Source organism: Pleurodeles waltl, chromosome 7, assembly GCF_031143425.1.
Source record: "Pleurodeles waltl isolate 20211129_DDA chromosome 7, aPleWal1.hap1.20221129, whole genome shotgun sequence".
NCBI lineage: Eukaryota > Metazoa > Chordata > Amphibia > Caudata > Salamandridae > Pleurodeles > Pleurodeles waltl.
Window position 1 is genome coordinate 6,824,280 of NC_090446.1, and position 23,041 is coordinate 6,847,320.

At 47.3% G+C, this 23,041-nt stretch overlaps 1 protein-coding gene across 1 annotated transcript in view; it reads left to right on the forward strand.

Annotated features, from left to right (window-relative positions):
• LOC138246706 (zinc finger protein 208-like) overlaps positions 1–23,041 on the forward strand; it is a 254,660-nt gene that overhangs the window by 85,838 nt on the left and 145,781 nt on the right. The window contains exons 3-5 of the mRNA XM_069201477.1: positions 3,511–3,587; positions 14,729–17,064; positions 22,364–22,760. Of these exons, the coding sequence (XP_069057578.1) occupies positions 15,466–17,064; positions 22,364–22,760 (1,996 nt within the window). The 5' untranslated portion in view covers positions 3,511–3,587; positions 14,729–15,465. The remainder of the gene's footprint in view (positions 1–3,510; positions 3,588–14,728; positions 17,065–22,363; positions 22,761–23,041) is intronic.

The window sequence follows — 23,041 nt, forward strand, 5'->3', positions numbered from 1 at the left end:
CCCCGGGGGGGCAGGTCCGGGCCTCGCCGGCTCCGCGTGACGCGCGCGGGGTTCGGTGTCTGCGGCCCCGGAGAGCGCGGCCCTCCTGGCGGGAAGGTGACGCATCACCCCCGGGGGGCCGGTCCGGGCCTCGCCGGCTCCGCGTGACGCGCGCGGGGTTCGGTGTCTGCGGCCCCGGAGAGCGCGGCCCTCCTGGCGGGAAGGTGACGCATCACCCCCGGGGGGGCAGGTCCGGGCCTCGCCGGCTCCGCGTGACGCGCGCGGGGTTCGGTGTCTGCGGCCCTCCTGGCGGGAAGGTGACGCATCACCCCCGGGGGGGCCGGTCCGGGTTTTCACTTAAACTGAAACCTTTATTGAGATTGAAATTAAAGACGAGTAGTTCCCATCGCGCCTCGCCCTCTCCTTCCCCTCCTCCCGGGTTCTCCGCCTTTCAGCCCGGATCCCGCCCCTGCACCCCCCCGGCTCCGGACGCCCCTGCCTCGGTACCCACGCTGCACCCGTCACCGGTCTCTCCTCCTCCTTCCTTCCCTTGTGATTCCCTCTCGCGCCCGGGGTCGGAGTCCGTTAAACAAGGAGGTTCTGGTCCCAACACTCGGTGCCGCCGCCTGCGACCCGGGACAAATTAAGCCCTGGAGGTCTGCGGGCTCCGCTGCCAGCACCGGGGGTCCCGGCCTCTGGGGCTTGTGGCAGACGCCCCTCTGTGAAGCCCCCGCACGCGGCCCTGCGGTGGCTGCTGCGGTCGGTGACGGGCTTGCTGCAGACACTGCATCGTATATGCGCTCGGGGTCTGGGCCGGCGATGAGTTTGTAGCAGAGCCGTCGGTGCAGGTGGACACTGAGATGAGACACACGCTCCCCTGCACTCCTTCACCGTGAAAGGAGGGACCTGCACGGCCCGAGAGACGGGGAGCGCCTGCAGTCTGTGCCCTGTGCTACCGAGAGCAAAGACGCCGCTCGGCGGGGTGCGGTGCTGTGGCAACGAGACAAGCTCCAGGCAGAACCCGCAGACGTGGGCGGCTCAGCTTGCTGAATTCTGCCCTCTTGTACTGGAGGCCCAGGGGCCCGCCTACTCTTGCACTGGAGTTCAATAACCAAGTCGCTCCTGTCCCACACGTGCTCTACAGCGCGCTCTCACCCATCTGTAACGTGTGTCCATCATTTCAGTGGGAGACTCGGGTACAAACTACTGCACATATTAACCAGAGGGAGGCCATAGGCGGGTTTAAAGGCCTTTCGCTCTTACTAGGATCAGCTGCCACCACACACAATGCACGTTAGAGACTCTTTTGGGGAAACAAAGGGCCAGATGTACCAAAGGATTTTACCCATTCTGTGTCTACGGGAAAAAGCTTTTGTACATATGGCCCTAAGTTACTTCTGTCCTTGGGGACCGCACTGCTTCTGCTGTACGTGTGCAGGTAAAATGCCTAAGACCATGAACTGTATTCGGCCGTGACCAGTCCTCACAGTCTGTGTCAGACAAACATCTACATTTGTCCTGGGCTGTGTGTGTGCCCTGTGCAACAGCACCAGGGGTTCATCTCTTGAACCTGTGCCAAAACCAAGGACTCCGATGTAGAGCGCACAGGTGGAAAAATAGAAAGCTGGCCACTAACAACAAAGTGGAGCAGGGTGGCAAGGCTCACACTGTGGATATGATCTACTTTATAAATACTGCCTGGTGTCTGCAGATCGCAAATGGCTGGCCTTGTACTGGGTGGTATACGCCTCATTAGCTGGCCACGCACTGATTGGTGGATGCCTCCATGGGATGGCCACTCACGGACTGGTCGACGCCTCCATGGGATGGCCACACACTGTGTTGTGTATGCCTTACTGCCGGCCATGCACTGGGTGGTGTATGCCTCATTGGCTGGCCACACACTGATTGGTCGATGCCTCCATGGGCTGGCCACACACTGTGTTGTGTATTCCGTAGTGCCAGCCATACACAGGGTGGTGCATGCCTCCATGGCCGCTCACACACTGGGTGGTGCGTGAATCCATTCCCAGTATCACATTGGGTGGTGTGTGCCTCCCTGGCTGCTCACAAACTATCCAGTGTCTGGAGACCGCAAATGGCTGGCCTTGCCCTGGGTGGTGTATGCGTTCAGTGGCTGGCCACACACTGATTGGTGAGTGCCTCCATGGACTGGCCACACACTGGGTGGGGTGTGCCTCCATGGGCTGGCCACACACTGTGTTGTGTATGCCATAGTGCCGGCCATGCACTGGGCGGCGTATGCCTTCATGGTTGCTCACAAACTACCCAGTGTCTGGAGACCGCAAATGGCTGGCCTTGTCCTGGGTGGTGTATGCGCTGAGGGGTGGATGCCAGATCTCGGAAGTGTGCATTACTTAGAGCCCCAAAGGAGGATTCATGCAAAGCTAAGGTTTTAGGCATCTTTAGAGGCAGGTCATGTGGCAGTGGACTAGACAGTCTCTGTGTTGTTTCCGCTGTTCCTGCTGTTTGGAATTGGTGGTGGCCTTCACTGTGTGGGTGCACCACCATCGGTACGTGAGCCTGGCGGAGACAGCATGGAGACCACCAATCCCATACCTCGTTGACAGCGCTGCATGCTCCCACTTCGTAATGACCAATGTTTGGGGCAGGGTGGAAGGGGATAAGGCAACGGGAAGAAAGGTTTTTTTTTTTGCCTACTCCAAGCCATTTTGACAGTGTTGTACTCTAAAGCAGCGGTTACTAACCTTTTGACTTCTGTGGACCCCCACTGAATCACTTCTGGAATCAGGGGACTCCCACTGAGTCATTATTGGATGGCATGGACCCCCAGCGTACGCATTTTCTTATGATTTGAGCCTCAAAACAATAAGCAAACATATAAAAGCAAGTATAAAACAAACAAATGCACAAAATATCGATTTTTATTCACAGTCAAACATACAATTTTCACATTTTTCATTTTGCTTCATTATTTGTATATTTTCTTAATTTTAATGTGTACATTTTAATATTATTCAATTTTGTAGCACAGTCTTGGACCCCCTGATTACGCCTCGCAGATCGCAAAGGGTCCTTGGCCCACAACTTAGGAACCGAAGCTCTATGGGGTTGGTTTACTTCGTGCTGCTTTACAAAGCAGGGCTAGAGGACACTATAATTAGCTAACTGTAAGATAGGTATGCACATTCTACACTCTAGAAACAAATCTTAAAAGTTCAGAACCTCACTATTAAATTACTAGAACACGCTGGGTTTCCTTTTGCTATCTTGAGAAAAAGTATATTTAACCTTCAGTTATTGCCAGTTGGCCTTTCAGGACCCAATTGAGCGCTCAGACCCAGTCATCTTGTGCATCCAGTTATTCTATCCACAATTTACTCAAATTACTACAAAGTTCACTTAATGTCAAAGTATTTCGCATAGAAATTAACTGCTTGCTTGCACTTGAATTCACTTCTCAGGATGTATCGCCTGTTTCTTTAGCACACATGTGCGTCTATTGTATTTTGCACAAACCTCTTGTTTTCTGTGTCTTGTGTTTTGCAGGCTTTCAAACTAGATATCCAGAAAAAAAACACTTGAAGAATAAAATCAGAGATCCGAGTTCTGGGGGTCTGAAGCAGGTAAGCTGCTGTAGGGTGCAGACATGGAACAGAAACTCCCTCGCTTTGATAGAAGATAGCCAAGGGTCAGACCATGCCTGGGGTACAGTTTGAATACAGCCGCACCCAAGATATTGCCTATCCTTGCAGGGTTTGGAAATCTCACTGTTTTTCTTGTGAGAGTTCAGTACTGGGCCCACAAGCCCAGAAACAGTGTGTCTCCAGGGTGCCTTGCAAGAGGGGACCCATGACCAGAACAAGTAGCAAAAGTATGTGCCATGGAGGCCAGCGGTCATGACTAGGTGAACAAATCTTGGACAGGACAGGGCTCCCAGGACCATTTGAAGCTGAGGTTTTTGGGTTTGCCATTCAAAGGACTATAGGCCACGTCATCCCTGACTGCTCTCCCCAAGACCACTTTACATGTTGGGGCTTTGCTGGGTTTTGAACATGTAGCAGAGAGACTAGCTGAGGCTGTGGGAGATGCATGTTTTGCTATTTCACAGGACCAGTCCCCTGATCCATATCCTTTCCAGTGAATTTGCACCCCCGCCATGCACAGTTTTGTCATCTATAATTTTACTGCAAATGTTGAAGTGATATTATTAATGATGTCATAGAAAATGTCTTGACTGATGTAATATGTGGGGTTAGCTGTGCATGAGGAGGGCGCACGTTATAGCTCCTTTAGAGGACGAGTTATAGTTTCTTGAGATAACTAACTGCTGAATTTCTGTGGTTTTATCCGTGTAAAATCCGAACCTAACTATAACATCTCTGTGATCTTTGTTTTTTTTTCAGTGAAGTTCTGTTTTTTTTAATGCTATTTCCTAACTATGACGTTCCTGTAACCTGGGGGTGTGCATTGTTTTGAAGGTGTGTGAGTGGGTGCATGGGTCTGTAAGTAGGTGTGTGTGGTGAATGTGTGAGTGCCTGTGTGACTGTAGGGTCTGTTAGTAGGTGTGTGCATGTGGCAGGTGTGTGACTGGATGTGTGGGGCTGTTAGTGGGTGTGACTGGCTTTATAAGTCTGTGAGTTTGTGGAGGGTGTCTGAGTTCCTGTGTGGCTTGGTGTGTGAGTGTTTGAGTGTGTACGTGGGTGGATGTGAGTGACTCAGAGGGGGTGTGAGTGATTTTTTTGGGTCTCTGAGTCAGTGTGTGAGTGGCTGCATGGATATGAAAGTCGTTGTGTGGGTGTTTGAGTGAACGGGTCTGTCTGTGTGTGTGTGTGTGTGTGTGTGATAGTATATATATATATTTGTTTATTGGGATCTGGATCTTCCGTGAATTCACAGGGGGTCGAGCTGAGCACCACAGTGGTCTGTATCCTTTCCAGTGAACTCACGCCCCCGCCAGGCACAGTTTTGTCATCTATAACTTTACTGTAAATGTTGCAGTGATATTATTAATGATGTCATAGAAGATGTCATGACTGATGTAATATGTGAGGTAAATAGCTGTGCATGGAGAGTGCACAAGTTATAGTTCCCTCGGGGCAAGGGTTATAGTTTCTTGAGGTAACTGTAACTGCGGAATTTCTATGGTCTTATGCGTTTAAAATCCGAACCTAATTATAACGTACCTTTAACCTTTGGTTTTTAAAAATTTTTTTAACTTAAAAAAAAAAAAAATCTATTTCCTAACTATAACATCCCTGTAACCTTTGTTTTTTCAGTGAATGTCTGTTTTTAATGCTATTTCCTAACTATAACATTCCTGTAACCTGTGTATCTGTTGTTTTGTAGGTGTGTGTGTGAATGTGGGTGTGTGAGAGTACCTCTGTGACTGGCTGTGTTGGTCTGTTAATGGGTGTGTGAGTGGCTGTGTGGGCCTGTGTGTGGCTGTATGGGTGTGTGCTTCGGTGTGCCTCTGGGTCTGTGAGTGTGTGTGATTCTGTGGGTCTCTGAGTTGGTGTATGGGTGTTTGAGTCAGTGGGTGTATTATTTATATTTCTTGTTATCTGCAGTGGATTCACAGATAACCGCAGTGTATCCCCACCCACCCCAAAATACAGTTTTTGGATAATTTTTCATGCCCTCACCATGCAAAGTTTTTTCATCAATGACTTTACTGCAAATGTTAAAGTGATATCATCAATGACGTCACAGAAGATGTCATGAGTGATGTAAAATCCGGGGTATTTAGCAATGCATGGTGAAGGCGTGAGTTATAGTTACCTTAGGGAACAAGTTATGGTTACTTGAAATAACTCTAACAGCTGAATTTATATGGTTTTGAGCGTGTAAAGTCTGAACCTAACTATCATGTCACAGTAACCTTTGATTTTTTGATTTTAATTTTTTTAAGTGAATTGCTAAGGTTTTTTAAATGTTAAATAAAATGACGATTGCAGTGCATGGTGGGGTTGGGGATAGGGACTGGATGCAGAGCCTGGCCTGGCATTGTGCTGCCCCCACCCAGGTTTGCTGCTCCCCCCTCCGCCATCCGTTGTCCATGCCCCTGCTCCCTCATTGCAGCCCTGTGTGGCTGTTGTCCCGCCACTGCCCTTCTCGCTTGCCCTGAGCAGTTAGCTTGCTGCCCCGTCCACCTCCTCCTTACCCTCTGTTGTCTGAGTCCATGCACCAGCACCCTTCCTCCTGCCCTGCATGGTCCGATGTGCTGCCACTATAGTCCATTTAGCTTGATGTTCCTGTGCACTCCTCCAGCCCCCTGTTGCCCAATTCTATGCCCAGTCATTGCCCTCCTATTTAGCCTCTGTGCTTGGTTTGTTGCCCCCACCCTCCTTCCCCTGCCCTTTAATGTCTGTGTGCTTGCCCCTGCTCCCTCCTTTTTGCTCAGCATGTTGCAGGGGCACCCACTGCCCCTCCTACCTACTCTGGGTGTTCTGTTGAGCTGCCACTGCCCCTCTCACCTGCCTAGCAAGGTCAGATGACTACCGCCTGCCCCTGCCACCTCCACCCTATCTGTCTGAGTTCCATGCCCCTATTCCCACCCTCCTATCCTCCTTGGTCCATTTTGCTGCCACTCCCTTCCGCTCTCCATGCTCTGTTGCGCTGCAACTCCTCCTCCTGCCTACCCTGCATGGCCTGATGTGAAGGCCCTTCCCCTGCCCTCACTTGTCTATGTCTAGCCTCTACCCATCCCTTCTGACCTCTGTTGTCCTTTGTGCATGCCGTTGCCCCGCCCTCTTGCCCACCATGGCCGCTGTGCTTCCACTAACCCTCCCGCTTGTCATGCATAGCCTTCTGTGCTGCCACAGCCCCTCCCACCTCCACTGTGTGGTCAGCTTCCTTCCCCTGAGGCCCTCCCACCTTCCTTCCCTCGTCTGTCTGTATGCCATTGTAGTCTCAGTGTTGCCGTCCATGGTGTGTTGTGCTTAGAGTGCCCGCCCAGCCACCCTACCCCCGCCCTCAGTCTTCCATGTGCATGCCCCTATCCTCTCCCTCAGCTTTGTCTGGCATGTTGTCATTCTCCAGTCCCTTCCCTCCTGGCCTGCATGGTCTGTTATGCTGTGGCTGTCCCTCCTGTCTGTCCGCTATGGTCAGCTAGTGCTCTTGTCTCTTTCCCTCTGCTCTCTGTTGTCCATGTGCATGGCCCTGCCCTCCCTATTGCTTTCCATGGTACAATGTGCTCTACTGCTTGGTCTATTACCCTTTTGCAACCCTTAACGCCTGCCCTGTAAGGCCAAGTAGGTGCCTCGGACCATCTCCCTCCTGCATTCTGTTGTCCATCCCCTGCTCCATTCCTCCTGCCCTCAGTGATCCAACGTACCACACTTGCCAACATTTTGAACTTGGTAAGAGGGAGAGTTTGAAAAAGAAAACCTAGAGAATGGATTGCCCCATTGACTTGCATTGAAAAAGAGGAGATGTTAGTCAGGAGACAGATAAATAAATAAATCCCTTTTGGCCTTAAACACATTGGGAGTCTCCTGCCTGGGACAGGTCTGTTGGCACGTCTGGTTGTACTGCCACTGCCTCTTCCCTCTGCCCTCACTGGTCTGTTGTATTGCAGAGCCTATATTGCCTGTCCTGCACATTTGGTTTGTTGTCATGCCCCCTTTCCCTGCCCTCCATAGTCCGTTGTGCTGCCACTCCTCCCTGCCCAGCGTGGTCAGCTTGTTGCCTCTGCACCCTCCTCTCTGCCCTCAATTATGCGAGTCTGTGCCCCTGACATCTGCTTCCCCCCAGCATTCTAATGAACAACTAAATTGCTAACATTCTATATTTATTACAAAATTGTGGCACTCTTGTAATCAAAACTGTAATGCCTAAAGCAATTATAAAAATGAGTGTCTTATTCCTATAGAAATTATGGTTAGTGCTCTAAGAAACTAAAATGAGGATATATTTTCTGAGCTCTCAAATAGTGACAAAGCACTTTGTTAAATTATGTTCTATCTTGATGTTTTTTTTTTTTGTCCAGCTGATCACTTGATTATATGTTACACTTAGGGGAGAGAATGTGGTGTTACGGCCAGAGCTGCAGACTTTGCAACTAGGGGAACCAGGTTTGCGGTTTGGTGTCAGCTCGATATCCTGTAATTCTGGACAAATCACTTAATCTGCCCATACCTAAAGCCCAATGTGGCCTTGTGTAATGTAAGTGATGCTCAAGTAATGCATTCTGATAGTTTTAGGTCAAGTCTGCGCTATATAAAACTGCAAAAAGAAATAATGTAAGTATTTTGCACACTTCTGTCTTTGAGCTTTACTTGGGTTATATTTGTGCTACATTTGGGCTCTTTGTACTCTAGTGGCCATCTTGGGAGAGTTATTTGTTGTGAAGCTCTATGATCTCCTTATTTACTGCAGTATCCTCAGTAAATAATGCTTTCAGTTTTCCACTTTGATTCCATCAAAATGGCGGTCAGATGTGGCACACTTTCGCCATAAATTCAAAATGTTAGTTCTCTAATTGTTCATTAGAACACTGTAGTAAACTGCTGATCACCAGAGAATTAATTTGCAGTCTGCTGCTGGTGTTGGAAGTGCATGTTTCAGTCAGCATGTCAGAATGTTTTAATGAAATTGAAGAGGAAGATATTGGAGGTCTCACTGAAAGCATGCCATAATTTTACTTTGTTCAGCACTAACCATAATTTCTAGGACAGAATGAACCCCCTCATTTTGTTCCTTTCTAAATTAAATGTTTTAAGTGTTGCCAGTTTGATTCAATCAAGATGGCTTCAGGTGTGCCATACTTTTGTCATAAGTAAGATGGTTAGAGCTCTAGTTGTTCTTTGGAACACTCTTGGGGCTGAAATAAAACACAAGGGAGTCAACTGACCGGCTGCTCCTGTTGGAGGTAACATAACGTGTATTTGTAAAGCGCACGGATCACCAGAGGGTATCAAGGCACTAAATAACAGATGTGTAGTGTTGTTTATTGTACATGTTTTACTGAGAATGTCAGACTGCATTCTCACATAGCTTAGAAAGATAGTGTGAATTTACAGACAAATGCTCTCATTTTAGCTTTTGGAGCACATTCCATCACCTCTACGGGAAAATCACGAGAAAACAGTTTTCTCTCAAACATGATTCATAAAATCCCAACAAGGTAAAATCACTTTAGAATACATCGTAATTCCTAAAATCTGTATAGTACCATCAACAAATGATTTATATTATAACTAAAATCTGTTATCACCTTTTATACATTCTCAAAACCTGCCATTAACTACAATGCATTTCAGTGGGTGCTTCATGTATATTGGTCCCAAGATGGCTGCCAACACTTCCTGGTTGAAGTGCTGACAGTCAGAGCTCACCGTGAGATCTGTGCTTAGGCTCCGCCCAGATATGCAACTGTATTTTTCCTTTAATATCTCAAAAACTACTGAACGGTTATACACCAAATAACAAAAATGGTGGTTTCTGGTCCAAGAGCTACTTTCCTGCCAAATTTGGTGTAATTCCGTTCAGTGTTTTGGGCTGCAGTCGTGTCTAAAATCTCTTCCGTCATTAACATGGGAAACACATGTTTTTTTTTTGTTTTTTTTTATCCACCCTTTTTCACAGCCTCAGCTTGATGGATCACCCTGAAACTTTCCATTCACAATAAGACCCAAGAAGACACTTTTAAAAAAACAAAATTCATGAAGATTCATTAAACTGTGATAAAGACACAGCTGAGTCAAAAAGCGCTTTTCCTATGGAAACTCGGTCCCAACTGTAACTACCCACTGAGGACCGCCAGTAGGTAATGTATATGTATGTGGAGAGCAGCTCCTGTACGGAGCACTCTACAACACCAGTGAGACTGAATCTGCTTACCTCAAATGTCTGTTTTTCTAACAGAGTGTTTAAGCATAGGATTAGTGCAGTGCCATCCACGCTGAGCTAGAAAGTGACAAAGCATTTTGTCATTTTACATCAAAGTTTTTTTAGCATAGCATTACCTAGTGCCATCCGTGCCGAGCTGTAAAATGACAGAAGCCTGTTATTGCTCCAGGTATTACAGCTTTTGATTGCTAAAATAACATCAAAGCAAACCTGGAATGAATAAAAGCACTCCTGACCCGTGTGGTTTGCTCTAGTTAGTGCTCTTTAGAGGGATACAGCTTTGTCCAGTCACCAAGGCCCTCATTACGAGTTTGGCGGTACCCGGACCGGCATGTTGGCGGTGGCGGGTGTACCGCCGACAGCCCAGTGGAGAAGACTGCCAAATTAGGACCATGGCGGTCTTCACCATAGTGTACAGCCAATACACTGCGAGTATCACAAGTGTGGTCAGGCCGCCACAGACAGCAGTAGGCACCTTCACAACGGTGGGGACCATGTTCCTGCCGGACATATTACAAGGCTGCACACCGCCAGGGTTTCCGCCGCACTTGAAGCGCCACCAAAAAGCTGGCAGAAACCAACTCTATAAAAGGAAACACCCACGTTCTGGAACACAGACGTGCCCGGAGACGAAGTCGAAGTTCTCCTCCTGCTCGTACAACGACTCTGGAACCAGCGACAAAGACAACAACCGTAAGTACACAACCTAGCAACACTAGAGGGAAAGGCATTAGTACACACCGCACACAATACACACAGCCGGGACGCCTTGCGACGGACACACATCCACACACCCATACGAACACACACACCTACATGCGCACATATACTACACACACGTACACCCAAACTGCACACACCACGGCCGACACACACATGCTATGCACACACCAACCCGCACACACACAGGATCGCCACTGTCTAACACAATCATACACATCACCACCGACTCACACAACATCACAAACATAACTACACATATGCTACGTCACTGCACTACTCCATCTGACAACACATATATACAACACCAGACAACCAATCAACACTATCACACAGCCATACAGCAGTCCATGTGTCACATCATGCCCACACCACACACAACGCAACGCAGAGGACATAGCCAATACCACACACAATAACCACACAGGGACACACAACACCAACATTACATATGCCAACACAAACTATACACAAAAGGGCTACACACATGCATAGAACAAACACAAACTTAACACACAAAACACAGCAATGACAGTGGGACCAATGGCAGGCGCACGCACGCATGCACACACACACATGCAGGCCAGGCACAATAGCTAGCACTGCCAACACACACAAAGACTAAGCACCCATGCAGAATGAAAGGTAGGACAAGTATGTTACCATTGAAGCCAACAGCAGGTTGGGCCAGATGTATTAATATGCAAACAAATAAAAAATATTCTATGTATAGAGATATATACGGCCATTGGCCAGTCCAAAGTCACTGGTGTCCCTGGCACTTACAAGTGCCCCCACTTGACTGCAAAATGACCTCCACAGAGTAGGGGCATCAAGGGGGCATGTAGGCACCTAAGGGATTAGGGGTGGGGGTTTGGTCTTGGGAGGGGAATCCTTGGGTTTGGGCTTAGGTTTGGGAGGGGGTCCTTGGGCCTGGGCTTGGGAGGGGTAGACTTCTTGGCAGGGGGAAGAGGCATGGGCACTACTGGTGGGAAGGGGAGGACTTGGAGGTGGAAGGGCTAGACTTGGGGAGGGAACACAGAGCACTTAGGGTTCTCATGGGGTGGGAGAGGGTTAGGGAACAGGGAAATCTCTGAGACAAAATGCTCCTTAGACACATGGGCGGTCATGGCAGAAGGGTTTGGGAGTAGAGAGAGTGGGTGTCAGATGTGTTGGTCTGGATGTAATGGGTGCAAGTGCGTGTGTGGAATGCTTGTGGGTGCTGGGTGTCTGTTGGGTGGGTGAGTGTGGGAGTTTAGTTGTTTTGGGGGTGAGGTGCTATGGTGGATCTGTGACTGTCTGTTGGGGTGGTATCTACAGGTATGGTACATGTGCTGCATGCAGTGGGGGTATTGGTGGTTGTAGTGGGTGCAGAAGTGGTGACGGGTTGATGTCTGCGGGTCTGATATTGTGTTGACTGGGTAAGATGGGACTGGTGAATGGATCCATCAATGATGGTGGTGGCTGCAGGAGGGTCTGGTGTAATGTCTGTGAGGGAGGAGGTGGCGGGGGAGTCAGTGCAGGGATGGATGTTGGTGTGTCTGCAGGTGGTGTTGCTTGTGTGCATGACAGTGGTGGGTCTTGTGGTGCTTATGTTTGTCCGTGGAACCCTTGTGTGTTGAGGTGGATGCATGCTTGTGTCTACGTGTGCTTTGGATGGGGATGGGGAGAGGGGATTGGTTTTGGAAAGAGGTAGGTGGAGGGGGATGGTAGACAAAGGGACACTGGCTGCCGTCAGAGAGGAGGCCAGAGCCTGAAAGGCTCTCTGGAGGCCAGCCATGGCACCGTGAATGCCCTCCAGGAACGCTTTGCTCTGTTGTACTTGAGCTGCCAGTCCCTGGATGGCATTTACAATGGTTGACTGACCCCCAGAGATGGGCCTCAGGAGGTCAATAGCATCCTCACTGAGGGCAGCAGGGCTGATTGGGGCAGAGGTGCCTACGGCGAGGAAGAGGCCCACCCTCCTAGGTGAGCGGGCACGGGCAACTGGGTGGGGAGCTACAGGAAGGGTGTGGTAGTAAGGAGGGTGGTGGACAAAGATGGTGCTGGGGTGGTACCAGATGGGTCTGCCACCGCCAGGGAGTGTCCACTGGAGGAGGATTCTGAAGATGAGGTGTTGGATCCTGTCTTCCCCCTGGCACTCCCTATTGCCCTCCCTCCCACTGGGCCCCTCGGTGGTGCCACCTTCCTGGGTCCCGTGGGCTACTGCTTCCCTATTCGCCTGTGCCCCTTCTTCTTCGCCAGATAATGCTGATGCACACGATGAGAGAGGGGCAAAATGGTTAACATACACCTCCCATTGATACAGCTAAACATGTACATCTGTCACTATACGTATCATGGCTAGGCAATCTCATTTGCAGACACATTACCTACATCATGTTGTGACATGTCACTAATATCCACACCTGTCTGCCAACCCTCACACCTACAGCAATACCTAAGTAGGACTGCACTACTAGACTCATCACCATGATGCCAACCTATGCCCTCTCAAGCTGTCACAGCATGCCCTTGATGTACTATCCATGCTATGCCTGAATACACATCCAACCTCTCCATTCCCCTATCACCCATTGGATGTGCAGCTGACACAATACAACACTGCAGGCCTCTGCACTGACAACACCTGATTAGTCCATGTCCTCTGTAATATGTCCATTACAATGAAGACAGCTCCACTCACTGACTACACACCTGTAGTTACACATGGCTGGCCACTCAGTATAGTGATGCTGTTATGGAGGACAACTCAAAGCCAGTACCAGACAGTCACCCAAATACTTCACATCAGATGTGTACTATTTGAATTTGTGGTTTAGCCATGTGAGGAGTCAGACGCTATCACAGAGCCAGAGCTGCCGACACAAAACACGTACATCACTACGCAGCATACTGCTAAGTGCATCTACAATGGGCCACGTACCACATGTTCTAACATGCCAGCACATCCACTGAGTGAGGTATCACAACAGATGCACCTCTGGAACCCACTTACCACATCATTGACCACTTCCCATGCCACTACACATGCTGTTACACCATTTGGACAACGCACCATGACAACTCCACCCTCGCACACACCATACAACTATTGGCAAAACCTGTCACTGAGCCCAGAAGACGCATCTCAGGAGGTAAATATTTGCGTGCATTAGGCACACATGGACAATCCCTGCCAGTACACCTAAGACACATCCCCCCTACTACATAAGCAGCCTCAGGAAATTGCAGTGTTTCCCTGACATCAACACAGCATGTGTCATCTAATGCCCAAACCACTCGTAATCACCCACAACCTAAAAGCCAAACCAAGCTGTAAGAGTCACAGGCCATCTGAAGTGCCCCCAACTATCCATGTCATGATGTAGGCAGTCAGTCAGCAATGCAGTAGAGGGCAAGCTAGGGAGTTGTAATAAATGCCATATACACACACCATGGTGACACATCAGGGATCTCCCTGGGCACTTACCACCACCAGTGCCAACCCATTGTTTGGAAGGCCACATCCCCACAAGGATTGCTCCTAGTAATGCAACATCTATGCAGTCAGACCTCATCAAATGTACATGTATCAATATTCCAGGTTGCCTACCTACACATACCCTCCAGTCAGCAGATCACCTACGTATGCCTAGTCAATACCGAGGCCAGTTCTCCTGCTCATAGAGGCCAGTTCTGTGGTGGAAGTGTGCCACTTTCACATACCACTCTTCTCCATAGGTCTCACGTGGCATGTCCTTGTCTTTTCATGGACTTTATCAATCATGTGGAAGTAGAATTCTTCATGATGTGACTGCATCTTCTTACTTTTGAATTTTGCTGTTCTTATCCAAACCAAGACCATAAATAACAGTTTCAATAACAAAGCCTTGTATACTGCTGACCTAGTTGTTCAAATGATCAGGCAGCTATTAACATGAGATCATTAATTCTGCAGTCTAATTTTCAGCTGCCAGTGGCCTGGAGCGACCCAGGCAGAGCAGCTATGCCACCCATTAACTGTTGATTGCTTTAAGTTCTTTACTTTCTCAGACTGTCGGACCCCTACTGACCCTGTGTTCCTATGAGGGGAGTGCCTTGAACTCAGATTCCCAGCATCTGCCCACAGTGCCTTTATAATGCACAATATGAGATCAGTAATGCTGTTTGTGTTTTAATGTACATGCAGGAACTAACGGAGAAACTGTTTTAGTCCAACAGGTGTTAAAGGCTGAGCAGAAACTGGTACAGTGACGCCTGTGTTAAATCACCTGAAGAATTACACTGCTAAAAATGTAATGCTAAACATGAAAAGGTGCACCAGAAACCACGTTGGAAGGCACACACAGACTGAAAATAATCTGGAACTGAGAGATTTGAAATTACAGAATCTGAAAATAGTTTTAGTCTTCATCAAATGCCTGATCACATCATGAGAACCATCTCGGAGGCAAGACATATCTACTGAATGCTGGACTCTTTGGAGCTATATACATATATATTTCCTCCCATTAACTGACTGAATCCCTACTGAAAAACACTGTTTAGGTGCTAATGTGTAAAATATCTCATCGAGAAGGTAGTTCTAAAATTGAGAGAAGCATTTGAGTGAAAAATGATGTCAGTGCATACAGTGTAGAGGTCCTCACTATCCATAGTCAACTGAGTTATTGCAGAACCCAGAGCTTTCTCTCCACAGTCATCAGAGCTCACTATCCACAGAAAACTGAGATTACTGTGCACAGCTGATAGAACTTAATGTCAAAGAGGAACAGTACATAATATACGCACCAACAGAGCCACAGCATTCAGAGCCTACTAGCCACAGACAGTAGAGATTGCTAAGTTTCCTAGGGTACAAGAGCTTGCCATTCTCTGTGGACAGAGCTTACCATTTATAGGTACGGAGTTTGCTATACACAGTTTATAGAACATTCTATACACAAAAAAATGCCTCTGAATGAGAAAGTGTATCAGTGCTCTAAATGTAGTCAAACGTTCAGTAAGAAAGCCTACCTTTCCTGCCATGAGAGAATACATGAAGGTATCAAGCCCTTCAAGTGCTCTGAATGTGGGAAAACATTTAATTGCAAATCTCACCTTTCCTACCATGAGAGAACACATACTGGTTACAAGCCGTACCAGTGCTCTGAATGTGGTAAAAGCTTCTGCCAGAAAGGACACCTTTCTGCCCATGAGAGAACACACACTGGAGAGAAACCCTACCAGTGCTCTGAATGCAGCATTAGTTTCAGTGCTAGAGGCGGTCTGACTGAACATGAGAAAACACATACAGGGGAAAAACCTCATCAGTGCATTGAGTGTGGGAAAAGGTTCCGCCAGGCCGGAGCTCTTAAAGTTCACATCCAAATACACACAGGAGAGAAGCCATATCAGTGCATTGAATGTGGGAAAAGGTTCAGGACAAAGGGTTCTCTCACTATCCATGAAAGAATCCATACAGGCGAGAAACCCTTTCATTGCACTGAGTGTGATAAAAGCTTTTATGGTAGAGGTGACTTGAAGAAACATTTAAGAAAACACACAGGTGAAAAAACACTTAGAGACAATAAATATACGAAAAACAACGCTGTCCATAAAAGAACGCATGTGGGTGAGAAGGTACATGTTTGCACTGAATGTGGGAAGGGATTTAGTTGTAAGATGAAACTCGCTGTCCATTTAAGAGTGCATACGGGTGAGAAACCTTATCAGTGTTCTGTATGTAAGAAAACCTTTACTCAGAGAGGAATGCTTACTATCCATGAGAGGACGCATACAGGGGAGAAACCTTATCAGTGCTCAGAATGTAGTAAATGTTTTAGTTCTAGTTTTAGCTTGAAAGCTCATGAGAAAATTCATACCGGTGAAAAACCGTATCAATGCAGTGAATGTGGGAAACGTTACAGTCAACATGGGAATCTAAGTAAACACAAACAAATACACACAGAAAGAGAAAAACTACATCACTGTACAAAATGCAGGAAAAGATTCTTTGACAAAGGCCATCTTAAACAACATGAAAAAACACATACAGGTGAGAAACCATGTCAGTGCTCTGAATGTGGGAAAAGATTCCGTGATAAAGTTTCTCTAATCCAACATGAACGAACACATACTGGTGAAAAACCTTATCAGTGTGGTGAATGTGGGAGAAGCTTTTGTTCTGTGTCAAAACTTATTGTCCACAAGCGTTGTCATAATGGAGAAAAGCCTTATCAATGCTCCGAATGTGGCAAATCTTTCAGACGCAGTCACCATCTTACTAATCATGAAAGAATACATACAGGGGAAAAACCTTATCAGTGCACTGAATGTGACAAAAGCTTTAGCCGTAAATTCATTCTAACTATACATCAGAGGACGCACACTGGTGAAAAACCGTACAGATGTACAGTATGTGATAAAAGATTTAACCATCTGGGAGATCTTACGAAACATGAGGGCATACATTCTGTAGATAAACGTTACAAGTGTACAGAATGTGGGAAAGGGTTTAATCAGAAAAGATATCTTACTTCCCATGAAAGACAGCATTTGAAACAGAAAGCAAAGATATAATATCTAATAAGCTACAAATTATAGGATGGAAAACTGGAGGTTGAATTAGTCTTCTGTTCCTCAATGCAGAACAGCAGAACCAAGTTTGCATTTTTGCATGTATGCGAAACTGTTAGAGACAGTAACTCATTTGCAAAAACATTAGTAAAACAATTTAAAGCTTTAAAATCTTTCAGGATGTCTTGTGTACCCCAAGAGAGACAAGATGTGAAAAAGAAACCAAAGTCATGGCAAACATGAAGTTTACACAATTAGGAACTACATATTTGTAAACTAAAGCTTGAAAGTAATTGCACCGCTGATGGATACTTCTAATGGCAGATTCCCCAGCAAGTGATTGCTCACTTTGTGAATCCCCCCCCCCAACCACCCGAGTAGATCTGGAAACTCCTGCATTAGTGCCTGCCCAGCAGAAAAGGGTACCTTTGGATTCCATCACTACCCCATTGCACCTCTGATCATGTGGTCATAGAGTTGCACAGAGAACTCATTCCTGTGCATTGATGTACGTTTGTTTTGTCCCCTGCTTAAAGAAAAGGATCTGGAGCTATGCTGCTGCTCGTTTACATTTTTCAAAAAAGTATTTAAAAAAAAAAATGACACTTGGGCACTGTACTAGGATGTCAACCCCGAATATGACAGATTTCAAGCAGTCTTGTTATCATTTTTCATATAAAGTGGTCACCCTCATTATATGGTTTTATGTTCATCTATTAAAGATGTATAATGTATTTTAATGAAAATTTAATTTAAACTATGCAATTTAAATGAAAAAAAAGTACATAAGAGGCAGAGAGGAGACAGAATTACTGGTTGTTTTATAACATGATTTTAAAACAATTTCTGCCCAAAATTTAATGAAAGCTCTGAATGCGTATCGTGCCCTGAGGAGGCTTTGGACCAGGCAGGAGAAGGTGCTGGGTGGGCACAGCCAAGAGAGAGAGATCAACATCTTCCCTTTCAAAGGATACTGCTTCTCCATGTTGCGTCTGACTGCGGCTTATTGAAGGACTCGGACTGTGACTCTTTCTGCCACACACCTCTTTCTGTTCCACCAAGGTATACGTGTGTCGCTCTCAGCAGGTTATCTGACATGACTCCATAGGATTTCTTCTAGTAGTAAGTTTAGCCTAGGTAGATGACAGAGGGGTTGAGAATCTAACTGATCACATTCTAACACACATGCTGGATTTTAATAATCATCGTGCAATATCTTTTCTGTTTTCTTTTAAAAATATATTGTCTGCTTTCCAGATTTTTTTTTGAAGGTAACCCTTTTCACGTTGTGTGTACTAGGATAGGTTTATACCTTTTACTGGATGTATGTAAATGGTTATCCTGCTGTGAATTCTTCAGTGTGTGCAGCTAGAGCAGAGGTCTTCAAGATGTGGGGTGTCCCCCATGGGTGGAGGGGTACTGTGGCTGCACACGATGCAGCAAACAAGTGTAAATAAAGATCACCCGGAAGTGCTGCCTCCTTTATTTGTCGGGTTTGTGATCCGGAGCGCCATGGGGGCGGAGGTCACTGTGTGTGATGGCAGGGTCCATGAGGTGGCTAAAAGGAAAATGTCCTGTAAATATTTTGCTGTTTTATTTGTCTGCACGTAAAGTAACCTGCAAACAGTGAAACCAGAAATAAATGCAAGTTTAAACATCTTATGATCCTTTGCAAATAACTTCATCTCTCCTTGCAACAATTAATGTGAGCTTGTGTAATGTAACTGGGGCTCATGTAAAGTGCTTCAATGCTTTCAGAACAGGTTTGCCCTGGATCAAACTAGAAGATAATATATACAAAATTAGTAGTAAATGAGCGATCTAGGAAGTGGGAGGGGGGCGCAGGAGGAACTGGGCTCAGCACAGGGGGTTATTGGCTTTTGAAAAGTGGCGGTAAAATAATTAGTCATGCAGCAGTGCAGCGAACAAGTGCAGAACATTAACAGGACATACATGTCAACAAATATGTATAGTATACTTGATTCACAGTGATAACAGACACAGGTGTTCAATCTGTCCTTCATAAACAGTCTTTGTTGTAATTCCTTGGTGTTTTACTCAAAGCAAAATCAGCAGGGGTTTCCTCAGGACAAAGGGAAGAGTCAAACCCAACTCTAAGTTCTACAACTCGGTCTACATATACAGCTTTCCCATCTAGCTGCGCAGAACGGAGTATTTTTATTAAGTGTTCTATATACCAAGTACAAGTCATTCAACAAAGTGGTGTATGTGTTGTAACCAGGCAAGACTTCAAGCCAAATAGCTTTTTGCAAGTTTCCGTATGCCTCAAAGTGTCACCTTGCCACAAAATATGCCCTTCTTTGATTTGGGCTGAAAGTTCAAATCAGGCACCCCTTAGATATCTGTCTGTCCGGACAAATTAGAGCTTCCGATGGCTAGACAAATGCTGGCAGAGTTGCGTTCTGACACACCTCATCCTTGAAGGAGGTCTCTTCCAGAGATCCGATCCTTGCCTGTATAAACAAGATTTTGGGACATGTGTCAATTCATCCTTAGGACCATCCTTAGGACTTATCATAGTGATATGATATGCTACTATAACTCAATGGGTTTTACCCCTCTCCCATTGGAATCTCAAATGCTTCATCTTTGGACATCTTTCCTGCTCCTGTGGAGGAATTATTCAGGGTTAACACATTAGGGTCCACTACCTACTGCACCAGTGGAGGCAGCTCTGGTGGTACAGCCTTGGGCTGATGCGATCTGCACTCATCTAAGGTTCTCAAGACCTTCCATCTTAGGGATTTGCCTACAGGATGCTCCTGATGGTATCTCTGATACAAAGCCAGGTCAGTCTAGCTACAACACACAAGATTTTTCCTTCCGAGACAGAACCAGATCGTCTTGTGCTCCCAACACAATTCACACCACCTTGCTTGCCCCAGCCTGTAAAGTAGCTCAGACCCAGGTGTACGTGGAAGGCCTCCTGAGGGGAGCTGCCTTACTCCTGGGACAACTGGAGACATTTCTCAGGGAGTCATCTGCCCACCCCTGTGTGGAGGATCCAGTGTATTGGAGTCGATCCACTCTTTGGTTACAGACAACACCATTTATAAGAAGCTTTGTGTGTTCATGTAAGTCCAGGACCCGCTTCTCTGCCTGGAGGACTAACTGCAAGAATCACCCAAGTGTTTGTAGATCAGGCACGGATGGGGTGTTAAGGAGAGGCCTCCTTCCTGGTCTGGACAACCAAAATGAAAGTACCCCCTCATTGTTCATTCCCAGCCTTCTCTGCTGTTGTACGTGCCAGTCCTTCCGATGGTGCCCAGTCGACTGGGACTTCTGCGTCTTCTGAGATCCGTGGCCCCCACTCTATCATGATTGGAATCTGGGGACCTCCCACTGAATCATTACTGAAAGTGGGGACCTAATCTGTTAATATTATTTAATTTTCTAAGCAGCCGCGGACCCCCTGAGGAGGCTTCGCAAACCCCCAGGAGTCCCCGGACCACGGGTTGGGAAACTCCATGTGTGTGAGTAACTGTAAGGTGAGTGACTGGTTAGATGAGTGGGTGTAGGGGTAGGAGTGACTTAGTGTGAGAGTACCTGTATGGGTGAGTGGCTGTTTTGGTGACTGACTGGGTGTGTGAGTGGCAGCAAAGGTGAGTGACAGCATGAGTGGCCGTATGGGTGAGTGAATGGGTGCTTGAGTGGCTGTATAGGTGAGTGAATGGGTACATGAGTGGCTATTTGGGTGAGTGAATAGGTACATGAATAACTGGGTGAGAGAATTGGTGTCTGAGTGAATATATGGGTGACTGACTGGGTGCATGAGTTGCTGTTTAGGTGAGTGAATGGGTATATGAGTTTGTGAGTGAGAGCATGAGTGCCTGTATAGGTGAGTTACTGGGTGCATGAGTGGCTCTATCATTGACTGACTAGTTATGTGAGTGCCTGTGTAAGAGAGTGATATGGTGTATACCTGGATGTATGGGTGGGTGACTGGATGTGTGAGTGGAAGAATAGGTAAATAACTGTGCATGAGTGCTTGTATGGATTAGTGTAGGGGTTTATGAGTAGACGTGTGAGTGCCCGAGTGCATGAGGGTGTGAATGGGTGGATGATTCCCTGTAAGGGTGAGTGACTCGATGCGTAAGAATATTTAGAGATTATGTATTAATGAAGCAACATCTAATTACTTACCTTCTTTAGTGCTAAAAAATTGTCTTTTGATGTATATTGAAAGACAAAATACAAATAAGTTAAAGTTTTGTGGAGGCGGGGCTTGCCAAGATGGCCATCGGGATGTGATTCCCCTCGGCTCCGCTGTCGCCCGCAGTCAAGTTGGGCAAAGATGATGAATACTGGAGCACAAACAATGCCTGAAGAGATGTGAGTTGTAGGGGAGACAGTCGGGCCCCCATTGAAAATAGGAGGAGCTCTGGAAACGGAAGAAACACAAAGCGCGGCTTGTGGCGAAGGCTGTGCTGGAAATGGAGACGGATCTTCGGCCGCCGAAGGTGGCGACAAAGGTGCGTAGACCGGCGGAGGAGCATGTAGCCCTCCACGTTTGTAGCGTGCCACATAGATACTTGCAGTGGCGGGAGAGGCATTGGTGGAGGCCTAGGCCCAGAGAGGAGGGTCAGGCATTGGTGCCTGATCCTAAAATGGCGACCACAATGCAATAACCAAACACGCTGGCCCTAGAAGCACCAGACCGGGGTTGCGAAGGCATGAGAACGGCCCCTGGAGTCCCCACCACACAAAGAAGGTTGGCCACACTTGTTTCAGATGAACTGGCACCGGGAAACAACAGGTACAGCAAGAGTCTTCCAGAGGCCTCCACTTGGATGCAATGGGAGTGGTGGAGAGGGACTGAAATGAAGATAGGAGGCACTGCATGCTCTGGGGGAAAGTGAAGGCACAGAGCGGGGACCTGATCAGGACGCAAGGCTCCAGGAAGCTTCCCCCTCAGGATTGAGGGATATGGATTGAAGAGAGGATAAGAGGCACTGCACACGCTGGGGGAAGACAAAGACACAGTGGGAGACCTGACAAAGACGCGAGGCTGCAGGAAGCCTCTCCCTCAGAAGCAACGGGCAAAGAAGGCCCATGGTGGTGGAAAGGTGAACGAATCATAGAAACAAAGTAGATCCCCTCCCCCCATGCTCAGCTGGGAACTGTGGCGACTCACCCAAGAAGCTGTAGCAAGAGGAGACGAATCCCGGTGATCAGGCACAGGCAGGATATCAGAGAATACTATTGATACACATGCCTCCCTAAAAACAGAACACCAACAAGGTCTCCAATTACTTTGCCCCCATCGAAGGGGGAGCGGCCCGTCACAAGGTCTCCGATATGGCTCTCACACGAGATGGCCTTCCTGAGAGACTTTGAAAAGGAACTAAGAGAGGAACTGAAGGCGGATATGACCTCGCTCGAAGAACTGCAAACAGATCTCAATGATAAACTATCCACACTGCAGCAAGCTGTGGACTCCGTGGGCTCCAGGATACTGGACACACAGATGAAGACTGAAGAGTTAGAAGGTTGTGCCAATCAATTAGATGCCCTCACACAGTCTCTCCAGATGCAGCTTCAGACGGCTACACTTAAGCAAGAAGACATGGAAAATAGGGCTCGGCGAGACAACATCAGGATTGGGAACCTTGCGGAGAGGCCAGACATCAAGGCCTTTGTGACGGGACTATTCCAGGAAATAACGGGCGAGACAAAGCTGAAGATAAAGCACCTCCAGCAATAAGCGACGGCCAGGAGATCTTCTCGTTAAGCTGCACTCCTTCAGGGTCAAAGAAGCCATCCCCCAAGCGGCAAGAAAGGCGGATAGGATGACGTTTCAGGGAGAATCCTGCTTCCTTTTCCAAGACATAGCTCCTGCTTGCTAGGAGGCAACCATTCAAGCCAATCATGGACAAATTCAGGGAAGATCATGTCCGGTATCGCTGGACCCTTCACTTTCGCCTGGCCTTTGAACTAAATAACAGCC